A 14,449-nucleotide genomic window follows, 5' to 3' on the forward strand; every position below is an offset into this window, starting at 1 on the left:
GCAAAGACTTGGAACCAACCCAAATGTCCATCGATGAGAGACTGGACAGGGAAAATGTGGCACATATACACCATGGCATACTATGCAGCCATAAAAAAACGATGAATTCATGTCCTTTGTAGGGACATGGATGAACCTGGAAAGCATCATTCTCAGCAAACTGACACAAGAACAGAAAATCAAATACCGGATGTTCTCACTCATAGGCAGGTGTTGAACACACGGACACAGGGAGGGGAGCATCACACACTGGGGTCTGCGTGGGGGAACTAGGGGAGGGACGGCGGGGGGCGGGGAGTTGGGGAGGGATAACATGGGGAGAAATGCCAGATATAGGTGATGGGAAGGAACACAGCAAACCACATTGCCATGTATGTACCTATGCAACAATCTTGCATGTTCTTCACATGTACCCCCAAACCTAAAACACAATAAAATATATTTTTTAAAAAATACCAAGATTCCCCGCTTTGAGGCCTTTTGCATTAATGACTTTTCCTGCCTGGAATGCAGTTTTCTCTATATTTGTTCAGCTGGCTCCTTCATGTCATTTATAATATTGTTATTGCTTAATTCTTTGGTAATTGTCTCTCTCCCACTAAAATATAAGCTTTATAAGAAGAAATTTCATCTAACTTAAGTAGTGTATCTCTAGTACCCAAAACTATGCATGGATGAACAAATAAAAAGTTATTTATAAATAAACCATTAAATAAAAGAACTAACTACAGCTTCTAAAATTACCATATGAAGCAGAAAAATCTATCTTTCCCTCATTTTTCCCTAATTGGTTATCAATCTACTGTATCGTAGTTCCAAATTCACCCCTTGTGCCTGCTCTGTATAGACCTTACTATATTTACCTTTGAATATTTTATCAGTTTGAAGACCTAAATCACCTGGTTATACAACTCCTGACAAATGCACAGTTACCATCAAAAGATCCTGAGAATTACAAGCACAGTTACCATCAAAAGATCCTGAGAATTACAATCAGAAAACATGAGATCAAGTCAGGGCTCCAGCAATTATTAGCAGACATAATCTTGGACAAATTACTTTGTTTTCTCTGAGCTGTATTTTCCTCATCCATATAATGCACAATATAACCCCTATTTCTCTCAGAGACTTGTAGCGGATCAACAGTATGTATAAACAGGACACTGTGAACAAAAGGAAGTTTCTATCATTATTTGCTATCTGTCAGTTCAACCAAATTTCATTGAGCACTAATCCTATGTGTCACATGCTACACCAGATAAAAAAATATGAATTAAAAGAAATCCCTCACTCTCAAAAAACTTACTTTTATTGAGGAGGAGAACATATAATCAGAATAATTTCACTGGAATTTGGTAGTGTACAGAATGCTGTGGGAACACAAAGGAGATAGACTTAGCACAATCTTGGGACTTAGGGGAAGGTTCCAAGAGGAAGTGGAGCCACAGAGTTCCTATCAAAGGAGAAAGTAATGTCAAATTTTTTTCCGTCCTAAAGCATGTTCAAAAGTCAGAGAGTTATATTATAAAAGTCACATGATCACAGGTTAAGAACAAACTTTCAGATATCACCTGGGGTAAATAAAACTCATCAATTTACAACTCCCCGAAGAACCATTTATTTCATCCACTACCAGTCATCAAGACACCTTTCAAAAAATCTACTTTAGGGTACTTTTTCTTATTCTATAAGAGTATTTCCATTTATATAGCTGAAATTTTTCAATTACATACTCCAAGATCAAAACCTTCCTCAACGGAAAGGACAATAATAAAGAGACCATAATAATAGGTTTAGATTTCTCTTTCGCCACCGCCCTAAATGAAGCTCCTTCGCTTCCCTCCTTTCCACAGCTGCAGGACAGGCTCCCAGGCAACAACTCCCACCACTCTTCTACAAAAGAAAACGTGCTCTCTGGACCTCCTCCTCTTAACCAGGATTGGCTCTGAACCACCCAGGAGTAAGTCAAGCACTGCCTGAGAAAGCAAGTCACTATCTGCCTTCTATTACACCCAAGACACCAAGGCCAGAACTCTCCACAACCCACCTGTAATCAAGACAAATCTCTTTCTTTCTTTCTTTTTCTTTCTTTCTCTTTCTCTTCTTCCTTCCCTTCCCCTCCCTCCCTCCCTTCTTTCTTTTTCTCTTTCTCTCCTCTTCTCTCTCTCCTCTCTCTCTCTCTCTCTCTCTCTCTCTCCCCCTCCCTCCCTCCCTCTCTACCTCTCTCTCTCTCTCTCTCTCTCTCTCTCTTTCTGACAGGGTCTCACTCTGTTGCCCAAGTTGGGGTGCAGTGGCATGATCATGGCTCACTGCAGCCTTGATCTCTTGGGCTCGAGTGATCCTCCCACCTCAGCCTCCCAAGTAGCTAGGACTACAGGCGCATGCCACCACATCTGGTTATTTTTTCTTTTTTTTTTTTTTTGGTAGTAGAGATGAATTCTTACTATGTTGCCCAGACTGGTCTCAAACTCCTGAGCTCAAGCAATCCTCCCGCCTCGGCATTCCAAAGGACTGGGGTTACAGGTATGAGCCACCACACCAAGCCACAATAAATCCATTTAAAGTAAATCTAAATCCATTAAAGCTGAACACGAATATACTCAATACCCTACAATTCCATTCTTAAACATATAACCAACAGAAATGTTTGCTAAAATATGTATTATAATGTTCACAACGGCAGTATTTGTGATAACCAAAGGAATAAAAAGGAAAAGCCAAATGCCTATTAACAATAGAATGGATAAATTTTGATAAAGTCAATCAGAATTGGGCTGAATCAAAAGTCATGTAATCTGACGGAATGCAATGAAAAGAACATAGCATAACTTCTATAACAGTACTGCTTAAAATGAATAACTTGAATATAAATAGGCAGAAACATCAGACAAATCCAAACTGAGAGATACAAAATAATTAGCTGATAATCTTCAAAAGTAACAAAATCCATGAAAATTTGAGAGAAACTAAGAATCTGTTGCAAACTGAAGGAGACTAAAGAGACATGACAACTAAGTAACACATGTAAATTAGAACTGCATGTAGGATATGATTGAGACAACTGGTGAAACTTGAATGGGATCTGAGGGTTAGATGGTAGTAACTCATCAACATTAATTTTCTTATTTTGACGTTTAATTGTGTTTATGCAGGAAAATGTTCTGTTTGTAGGAATTACACACTAACAAGTATTGGGGGTAACAAGACATCAGGCTAGGAACTTATTCCCAAATGGTTTAAAGAAAAAGTTACTATTTTCTACTTAATTTCCTGTAAGTCTATGATATTTCAAACTTTTTTAAAGTATTAATTTTTTTAAGTATGTTTGGAGGGGGGAAGATGAGTAGAAAGGAGTGAAGGGAATTCAAAGTTTATAAATACTGTATTTCTTGTCAACGAGGTACAAAGCTTAGGTGCAGTTTGCTGAAAATGAATTTATTACAAACTTAGGAACCAAAGTTTTGTCCTTTCTCTCAGTATAGCTCTCTCATCTAGACCTATAAAGTAGAAAAAAATTATAAAATTCTGCAAAACTCTGCCACATATCCTTTCTACACCGGAATATTAGAATGATACATTAACTCACATATATACATAAATTATCTTGGCTTACCTAAAATAAAAATGTGCAGCAAGTGTAAAATTTTTTTTAAGTTGATTTTAAGGCAAATTTATAAAATAAACAGTCAAAACTTACTAATTTATTTAAACTTTACAATACACAAAATAAAAAGTAGCTTTAAAACCCCGAAAGTAAAAGAATTTCAGATTCATTTTCATAGTTAGATTAGTTAGGCACTGGGCAGCTTGGCTTGAATAGAAATTACAAAGTGAGAAACTTCATACATTTAATACACGTTAAGTGTCTTCTAGGTAGTAGATAATTGTTGTCTGTCTCCCAATTACCATTCTCCCTTCTCCCCATTCCTACCAATCATCTATTTTTGTTTGGAATATTGTGGTTTCAGGAACACACTGACTCTCAGCTCCCATGATCCCCCATCTAAAGGGATGATGTTAGGCTAGGCCATCCCTTAAACCACAATAACTGCTTTAGTGATGGGCATGTGTGATATGGGTTAAATTGTGTCCCAAAAAGAAATCATGTTGAGGTACTAACCCCCAGCACCTCAGAATGTGACCTTATTCAGAAATAGGATTGTTGTAGATGCACTTAGTTACAATGAGGTCACACTGGAGTTGAGAGGTGACTAATATCCTTAGAAAAAAGATATCCCAATATGACATATCCTTAGAAAAAGCAGAAATTTAGGACATGCAGGGAGAATTCCATGTAAAGACTGAAGTTATGTTGCCACAAGTCAAAAAACTACCAGAAGCTACAAAAGAGATGTGGAATAGATCTTTCCCCAGCACCTTCAGATGGAGCATGGCCATGCTGACACCTTCATTTCAAACTTCTGCCCTCCAGAACAATGAGACAATACATTTCTGCTGTTATAAGACACCTAGTTTGTGGTCCTTTGCTATGGCAGCCCTAGGAAATTAATACAGCATATGATTTAAGCCATTTTAAGCACAGTAAATAGTAAGACAAAAATTAAGAACTGAGACAAAGAAACTCTTTTAAATAGTATGCTATACAGATGTAAAGCCTGACCCCACTGCTAACTATTTTTGCAACCATCAGAAAGCCAGACTGAGGATAAGGCATATGCATAAGGGTAAAGACATCTTCAGAGAAAGGGATGAAACACTCGCAAGCTATGTCTGAAGTTCATACTGTATCTAGACTTCTCAATTTTAAGACTTGGCAGATTCCATTTATTGGTTAATGTAGCACAGGCTGGTTTCCTGTTACCTGCAACTTGAAAAGAAAATACTAACTAATGCAGACACTGATCCAGTACCAGGATGCTTTCTGCTACCAGAGAAAGAGAATTCCACTTTTGAGTTCCTAAGTTAGTGCCTTTAAAAATTAAAACTCATTATCCCATGTAATAAAAAGTTTGATGGTTCCAGAATTAGGTTAATTCAGCAACTCAATGACAGCAACGTGGACTCAGATTCTTTCCATCTTTCCCATCTCTATGCAACAAATCGGGTTGTCCTGAAGGTACCTGCCTCATCTCTAGATGACTGCATCTGTTCCAGGCATCTCATTCAGTGACAACAATATCCAGAGGGGGAAAAAAAGACTACTTCATCCCACGTGACTATTTTTATTTTAGCAAGAAAAATTTTTTTCAGAAGCCCCCAAAGAACTTATACTTTTTAGCCACAATTACATTGTTACATGCGTAGATCAACAATTTGGAAAGAAAGAAATGACTATGATCAGCTTAAAAGTAATATTAACATTCCAGAAGTTTTCTGAAATGCATGGTGATATTTTTGGTTGTCATGGAGACTGGGGCCACCACTGGCATTTAACAGATGACAGTTAAGACTGTCCAATATTCTGGAAAATATTTGGTTATTTCACACGAAGAAATGTGGTCTAAAATGTCAACAGACAGAAAATGGGTGAATAAAACTAAGAATAATAAAAGAGCAATGGCCAAACAGCAGACAAATATCAGTGTCCTCCACAGAGGTTCACACCTCTAAGAAAAGTGGTGAAAGACCCTTTTCTTAGCTATAAATAGAATATAATCTAGGGTAGTGATGGACAAGTAAAGAAACAATTTAAAAGCATCAACTTTAATGATGATAAAGAAATAACAGGATTAGGAATGGAGAAGGAATATATTAACAGTTACTAAATATCTGTTAAGCTAGGTATTCTCATAAATTCCTTCATTAAATAAAAACAGTTAACATTTTAGTCTTCCCAAATGCCGACATAGCTAAATTATGCATATTGAGGTAACCCCAGAGAGTCAATAAAAATTTATTTGTATCAGAAAATACTACAGTTTTTAACTCAGAAGGAAAGCTTGGCATATGCTTAGTCTGTAATCAGTATAGCTTAAAAGAGCCATGTCATAAAACTCTGAAGTCCTCTTGTGCATGAAGTATAAAAAAAGTATTAAAAACTAGACTCAGATTAAAAGACAACTGTAAAATATGTGTTTTACATATAAAAGTATGTATAGTTTTAAGATATCAACACTTAAGAGTCACACTTCCAACAAACTACTTAAAAATCACTGATCACGTCATTTACTCAACACAGTTACCTCCAAATTCACCCACTACGGAGCTATTCATTGCAGCAACAGCATATCACTGTGTTAGTACTTAAGCATTTAGATTTTCTTTTATATTGTCTTCTACGAATACCAAATACTAATTAAGAACAGAAATCTAGGAGTTATATCTACCACAGGCCACACTAAATTGTTAAGAGCCACATATGAAGTCTATTTCTAAGGGAAAAAAGACATGATCTTGAAGAAACCCACAGAGGTTACTCACAAAATTAATCACTCACCATTGGTATTAGTAAGATCAAAGAAAAAAATTTAAAAAACCAACTATGGGTAGTAACAAATAAAAACCTAGGAGTTTTGGGATTAATAGTACAACATCATAAGTAATCTGAGTATCATTACGAAAATTAAATTAACTTATTTCCTAGAGAAACATAGAAAAAAACTACCAAGGGTATATAACTGAAAGTGTGAACGTGTCAAACATGGAAATAAAGTGAAATACTTACTGCTAAAGCCTTGGACAGTTTGGCTCTAAATTCATTCAGGATGATTGCCACAATGTCCTTAAGAGGTACGTAAGCAAAGCCATCTTCCAAATAGACTTTCCTTCCTCGAAACAAATCCAGAGCATCAGCAAAAGGGATCTGAATTAAGAGTGAAATAGGGAAAATAAGTCAGCACCTGTCATTAAAAAATCCTCCGAAGTCTTCATATGTATTAAGTATAAACAAAGAAATTCATTAGTCCTAGCAGAGTCAAAAGAATAACAAAATGATTGATTTATCCTCCTTAAAACTCAACAGCATTAGGAAAAAGTGGCAGTACAAAAATATGTTCATTTCAGAGTTGACGCTTTGAAAAATAATAATACTAAAGGGCCAAGTTGGAATGCTTTCTTTTATTTCTTAACCTCTGAATTTACCAAACATAATCCCCAGGATTTCAAACTCTTAAGACTTCTACACATGTTGCATTCACCTCACGATATATCCCACATTTTATCCTGCATCAGATAGAATCCTAATTGGTAAACAACATTGGTAATTACCTAATTGCTAAACAACAGTGCTAAAAATTACTTAATAAGTAATTCCAATTTTTTCATCTGTGTTTCCATTCTCACTCCAGAGAAATATACTGAGAAAGCTAATCACAATTCTAAGAAAGAGAAATAATAAGCATTCAGTTTTGCTATTAAAATAAGTATTTGCCCCAAGAATTTATTTTTAAAAGTACTTAGTTTTTTTAAGCCCTATGAACAACCCTAAAATACTAAGAGATGAGCAAAATATGTTATTAGTAAACTGTAAAAATCATCCTTACTCTCTAATACAGAGTTTTTCTTTTTTAAAAAAACGAGGTTAAAAAATTAGGTGAGAAATGATTCCCAAACTGCCTATTCATCCAAGTTTTAAGGTTGAATTAAATATAAATGCATACAATTTTCTATGTATCCAATGACATCTCACACTATAAACAGATTGTATGTTTTTAAACAACTTTTGATTAATTCATCAATTTCTACAACTTCAAAACAGTCCCTGCCCTCATGGGCACACATACAAAGTCAAACAGCCCTACAGGGCAGTACTGTGTGACACTGTACCAAACAGATGGCTTATACAGGACATATCAGAGGAGCAAGTAAGAGGGCTTATTGCAATAATATATGCAAAAAAAGGGAACAGAAGCTTAAGATATGAATTCTATTCCAAGTTCTGATACTGACTAGACTTATGATTTGGTAAATCTAATGAATCTCTCTAAATCTCAGCAGCCAGATCTGTAAAACTGAGAGAGGGGAGGAAGAGATAGGCTAACTGATCCTTAGGGATTCTTTAGCTACAATATTCCATGCTTCTAGCTTATTAAGGTGGTCACAGTGGAAATAAAAATGTGCAAGTAGAAGCAAAAGATGATGTGAAGGCACACTAACTGGAAATGTGTGCTGTAAGAGAAACAAATATTGATCCCCACACTCTAAGCTTGAAAGGCTGACTGAATGATGGCCCAACAGTCAAAACAAAGAAGGTGGAATGGGGGAATTTTAAACTACTGGCACTCACTCATAGTAATTAGCATGTTCTTTTCAAAGAAAATTGTGGGGTTGCAGTTGTCAAATTGTGAAATGAATATAAGCTTTTGCCTCTTCCCCTTTTGGAAGGGTTTGTGTGAAGTAGCTATCTGCACTGAGTGGGGAGGGGAAACCAAGGTGGCCCAGCACAGGATGGTGCAATCTGAGTAGGTTAAGGAAGGCATTCACATAGGAAAAAAGTAGGCTTACAATGTCAGATCCCAAATAGAATGACAGAGAGACCATGAGGCGAGACAGCATGATGTCAGAGGCCAAGAGCAGCGAAGGGGACTTCCAAACAGTGTTGGGAACAAATGCATGATGAGGGTTTCCTGGCAGGGGACAGCCCAGTGCAGGGTGTAAGAAGCCGAACAATGCAAGGAGGGTATTCCTTTAGGAAAAGAGCCTGCAGTGGGGGGTCAGAGCCCAAGCAGGTTTGGGAATGCATCTGTGGAAGGTGACAGCCCAGCAGAGAACATTGGTAAACCCTTAGTGCAATGAGTACAGTATATGTACAGGAGAAGGAGTAGCTGTGGTGACGAGAAGCTATAAAAATGGATTAATTAAATATATATATATATATTTAAAGCTCAATGTGACGTATTTAACAAAACCTAGGAAGTATTTTACATGTTTACATACCTTATAAATGGACTCCTGCTCCAACTTAACTCCAATGAAATTTGGTGAGGAGGCAATAATCTCCTTTTCTCGAAGAGTCTTCTCTTTATCACTTATCTAAAAAAAACATATTTTAAGCTGTTACAAATATCTGAAGTCCTCATTCAGATTCAATAAAATGATTTCCTGTTTTAATGCACACTGTATACTTATATTAAAAACTGTAAAACCTTGATATCACAAATCAGTTCTACCATTTCTGAATCATTATCATTAGCAAAGACAAAAGAGAGAAAAAAATCTAAATTCAAAATTTTTTCAAATTTTAACTCTGTTAATTTCTGAAGGTATACCTCAAAAGAACAGTAGCAAAGAGAAAATATTTTAATGAGAAAAAGGAAAAAACTCACCATAAAAAATCAGATTAATGTAGAATAAAAATGAGTATTATCCTTATTCGGGTTATGCTAATTTATTAAAATATCCTAATTGAAGTTAGAGCGCTTTAACTATTCCTCAATTTTCTAGCCGCATAAGACAATTCCAAACTTAAAACACTAGTTTTTCTAGGAACAACTATAAATCTATTATCTCAGACTGATTATGGCTTTACAAAAGATTGATAGATCTGACTAGTAAAAGCATTAAACTTCTATACCAAAACATAGTTCTGTAAATGAAGATGAAATATAAGTAACAAACTGAGGGAAATATTTACATCATCTGATGTGTGAGTTAGCCTCAGTAAACTCCTAGTTGGCCATATATAAGTATAAAAACATGAACAGCCAATAGTTATATAAGTAAAAATAATGAATGCTAAATTAAAATAATAATGTGTAGTATTTTCCACCTATCAAAATGGTAAAAGTTAAAAAGAGTTAGAATATGCAGTGTTAGGACAATCTTTGTGTACCAACACTTTGATAATATATATCAAATAGCCTTTAAAAATTCAGGTTGTGGGGCCGGGCATGGTGACTCATACCTGTAATCCCAGCACTTTGGGAGGCCGAGGTAGGTGGATCATGAGGTCAGGAGTTCAAGACCAAACTGGCCAACATGGTGAAACCCCATCTCTACTAAAAAACACAAAAATTAGCTGGGCATAGTGACTCATGCCTGTAATCCCAGCTACTTGGGAGGCTGAGGTAGGAGAACTGCTTGAACCAAGATCCACAAGGCGGAGGTTGCAGTGAGCCAAGATTGTGCCACTGCACTCCAGCCTGGGCTACAGAGCAAGACTCCATCTCAAAAAAAAAAAATGCAGGTCGTAACATTTTATTTCCAGATTGATCACAAATAAATAACAGGACAAGCACACAAATACAAACATTTCATTACAGTGTTATTTACAATAAAGAAAAATACTAAGTGTCCAACATGTATCTAGTTAAATAAACTGCAGTAGAACTTGCTGTTTCGGTAAAGCAGGCTGTATTATTCAGGTCAACCTCTTAGAGAAAACAAAACAAAACACTGATACATTTTTAAAAACATCTTTACAACACAGAAAGTTAATATACAAAGTCAGGCCCACATAAAGTGGGATATCTGACAAGAGATCTTCCTGCTCAAATGATGTAGGATATCATGGAATCTCAAACCTTGAACTTGTTTTAAGGTGGTATCTGATTCAAATGCCCAGGCACCTCACAAAAGCAAACTCAAATCCTCTCTGGAGGAGCCTTCACAGTATGCCTCAAAGTATTTCTACAAATAAATTTTCAAATACAATGTCAAGCACACTATTTTATAACAAGGTGTACGATAAAACTATACTTTATGAACAAAAACAGTAGAGAACTCACAAAGTATACAGATAACTATGCCATTATATGTACAGAAATAAAAGACAAGCAAAATCTGTATGAAGTAGAAACTCTAAAAAGTGATTTTTATTTTTTTTAAGAAAAAGGCTGGGCATGGTGGCTCACATCTGTAATCCCAGCACTTCTGGAGGCCAAGTTGGGAGGATCACTTGAGTCTAGGAGTTTGAGACTAGACTGGGCAACACAGTGAGACCCCATCTCTACAAAAAAAAATTTAAAAATCAGCTGGATGTGGCAGTGCACACTTGTAGTCTCAGCTACTTGGGAGGCTGAGGTGGGAGAACTGTTTGAGCCCAGGAGTTAAAGCCTGCAGTAAGATATGATCACATTACTGCACTCCAGTCTGGGTGGTACAGAGAAGAAGAAGAAAGAAGAAGAAGAAAAAAGAAGAGGAGGAGGAAGGCAGGAAGAGGAAGAAGAGGGAGAGGAAGAAAAAGAGGAGAAAGAAGAGGAAGAGGAGGAGGAGAAGAAAGAGGGAAGAAGGAGGAGGAGGAGGAGGGGGGGGGGAGGAGGGGGAGGAGGAGGAGAAAAAGCTTTCTGATGTGCTGTTTTATACCCCTGAATGCAACCTGGGTTTTCATTAAAAAGGTTCCAAACACACATTTTGTGGAATCTAAGAAATTACATTTCTAGCCCATTGAGCCCTTACAAGAATATACAAATATCCAACCCTAAGACCTAAATTCAAGCAATGTGTGAAAAAGCTTTGTGACATGTTGTTTTATATCACTGAATGAAACCTGTGCTTTATTAAACAGGTTCCAAACACACATTTAGTTGAATATAAGAAATGACATTTCAGAGATGATTAGGCCTACATAAGAAAAAAAAGGGAAAAAGAAAAATAAATTCTAGAAACAGACAAAAAAATTTGGGCACAGAAATTTAAAACTCAATGGAGTCATGAAGAAACCCCTGAAATTCCGGTAACTGAACAATTACTTGAGGATGATCCAGAACCTTATCAGCCTTCATATGGATCTGCTGCCCATTTTCAACTTATCTAGTGAGTCTGAGACCTTAGATCCCAAATTTAAATTAAAATTGTCCTGGACTAGCAACGATCCCAAGTCAACAAAAAAAAAAACAGATGAAAACCCTTCTAGAAAGATATAATCCTGCTAAGCATCAATATAGTCCATAAATAACTTTCCAAACACAATCTCCAGCATACAACGGTAACAAAGAACACCAGGAAATGAAACTCCATGAATAAAAACCATATACATAAGGACAAAAAAGCATCAAGATTGAAAAAGAAGAAAAACTTTCTCTTTGCAGATTATGTGATTTAGTATACTTAGAAAATCCAGAAGAATTCACGATAAATTATTAAAACTATTGGCCTAATTGAGTAAGGTTTCTGGATTCAAATATAGAAAAACTAATTGTATTTCTATATTCCAGCAACAAAATTCAGTAATGGAATTTTTTAAAGCTACCATTTATAATAGAATTAAAACTATCAAGGATGTAGCAATAAGTTTCTAACAAAATATATGCAAAGCCTTTACCAACAAAAATGTAAAATCTTACTGAGAGAAACTGGAGAAAAATTAATTAACATAGATATCCCTAAACATCAACCAGAAAACTTTAACATTGTAAATGTTTTAAATCTCTTGAAATTGACCTATAGATTCAATACAATCCCAAACAAAATCACAACAGCTTTTGTATATGCCTCTGTGTGTGGAAATTTATAAGCTGGTTCTAAAATGCATAAGAACATGCAAAGGGCCAAGAAGAGCCATGACAGAAATAACAGCAACAACAAAAAAGAGTCAATGTAATAGAAAAATGAGCAAAAGACATTAACAGGCACTTTACAAATGAGAAACTTCAAAGAGTCAAAAATATATATTAAAAGATGTTCAACGTCCTTAGTCATCAGGATTTGAAACCATGATGGAAACCTAAATGACATACCATTACATGACAATTAGAATGGTTAAAATATAAAAATGGCCAGGTATGGGAGTTGGCTTCTGTAATCCCAGCTACTTGGGAGGCTGAGGCAGTTGGATTGCTTGAGGCCAGGACTTTGACACTAGCCTGGGCAACTAAGTGAAACCTCCATCTCTCACAGGGTCTTGCTTGTTCACCCAAGCTGGAATAGTATGATCACGACTCACTGTAGCCTCAACCTCCTGAGTAATTGGGACTACAGACACGAACCACCATGCCCTGCTACTTATTTTTAAATTTTTTTAATATTATTTTATTTATTCTTATAGAGATGGGATCTCCCTACGTTGCCCAGGCTGGTCTCAAACTCCTGGGCTCAAGGGATCCTCCCACTTTGGTCCCTCAAAGTATCAGAATTACAGATGTGAGCCACCATGCCTGGCCATTTTTTTAATTTTTTATAGAGACAGGGTCTTACTATGTTACTTAGGCTGGTCTCAACTCCCTGGAATCAAATGATTCTCCCACCTTGGCCTCCCAGTGTGCTAAGATTACAGGCATAAACCATGACATGCCCAACTTAAAAAAAAATTTCTTTTAATTAGCTGGGTGTGATGGTGTGTGCCTATAGTCTCAGCTGAGGCAGGACTAAAGACGCACAGCATCACATCCAGCTAATTTTAAAAAAAGGCTGAGGTGAGAAGATTTTTTGAGCCCAGGAGTTTAAGGTTACAATGAACTATGATCATAACACTACTCTCTAGCCTGGGTGATAGAAGAAGGGTCAGCATCATTCTGATACCGAAACCTGGCAGAGATACAACCAAACAAAAGAAAACATCAGCCCAATATCCTTGATGAACATCCATGCAAAAATCCCCAACAAAATACTTGCAAAACAAATCCAGCAGCACATCAAAAAGCTTATCCACCATGATCAAGTTGGTTTCATCCCCAGAATGCAAGGCTAGTTCAACACACACAAATCAATAAATGTGATTCATCATAAACAGAACTAAAGATAAAAACGACATGATTACCTCAATAGACGCAGAAAAGGCCTTCAGTAAAATTCAACATCCTTTCATGTTAAAAACTCTCAATAAACTGAGTATTAAAGGAACATACCTCAAAATAATAAGAGCCATATATACAAACCCACAGTGAATATCATATGAATGGGCAAAACCTGGAAGCGTTCCCACTGAAAACCAGCACAAGACAAGATTGCCCACTTTCACCACCCCTATTCAACAGTCTTGAAAGTTCCAGCTAAAGCAATCAGGCAAGAGAAAGAAATAAAGGGTATTCAAACAGGAAGAGAGAAACTCAAACTATCTTTGTTTGCAGATGACATGATCCCATATCTAGAAAACCACACTGTCGCAGCCCAAAAGCTTCTTAAGCTGATAAGCAACTTCAGCAAAGTCTCAGGATATTAAATTAACATGCAAAAATCAGTAGCATTCCAGCCAGCTAGGTGGCTTACACCTGTAATCCCAGCACTTTGGGAGGCCAAGATGGGTGGATCACCTGAGGTGAGGAGGTCATGACCAGCCTGGTTAACATGGCAAAACCCTGTCTCTACTAAAAATACCTGTAATCCCAGCTATTCAGTTGGCTGAGGCAAGAGGATAGCTTGAAACAGGGAAGTGGAGGTTGTAGTGAGCCGAGATGACACCACTGCAGTCCAGCCTGGGCAACAGAGTGAGACTCTGTCACAAAAAAAAAAAAAAATTCACTAGCATTCCTAATCACCAACAATAGCCAAGCCAAGAGCCAAATCAAGAAGGCAATCCCATTAACAATTGCCACAAAAAGAATAAAATACCTAGGAACACAGGCTAAAAAAGGAAGTAAAGGAACTCTTCAAGGAGAACTACAAACCACTGCTC

The 14,449-nt window shown here is 36.7% G+C and overlaps 1 protein-coding gene across 4 annotated transcripts in view; it reads right to left on the reverse strand.

Annotated features, from left to right (window-relative positions):
* The window catches only part of PRIM2 (DNA primase subunit 2), a 462,179-nt gene that overhangs the window by 249,369 nt on the left and 198,361 nt on the right, over positions 1-14,449 (reverse strand). For all 4 annotated transcript variants that reach the window (XM_064360945.1, XM_012441560.2, XM_012441561.2 and 1 more), the window contains exons 6-7: positions 8,836-8,931; positions 6,626-6,763 (exon numbers count right to left, since the gene is read on the reverse strand). In XM_064360945.1, coding sequence (XP_064217015.1) covers positions 6,626-6,763; positions 8,836-8,931 — 234 coding nt within the window. The remainder of the gene's footprint in view (positions 1-6,625; positions 6,764-8,835; positions 8,932-14,449) is intronic.

This window comes from Aotus nancymaae, unplaced genomic scaffold (genome assembly GCF_030222135.1).
Source record: "Aotus nancymaae isolate 86718 unplaced genomic scaffold, 86718_ANA_hifiasm-v0.15.2.pri h1tg000040l, whole genome shotgun sequence".
In the NCBI taxonomy this organism is placed as follows: Eukaryota; Metazoa; Chordata; class Mammalia; order Primates; family Aotidae; genus Aotus; species Aotus nancymaae.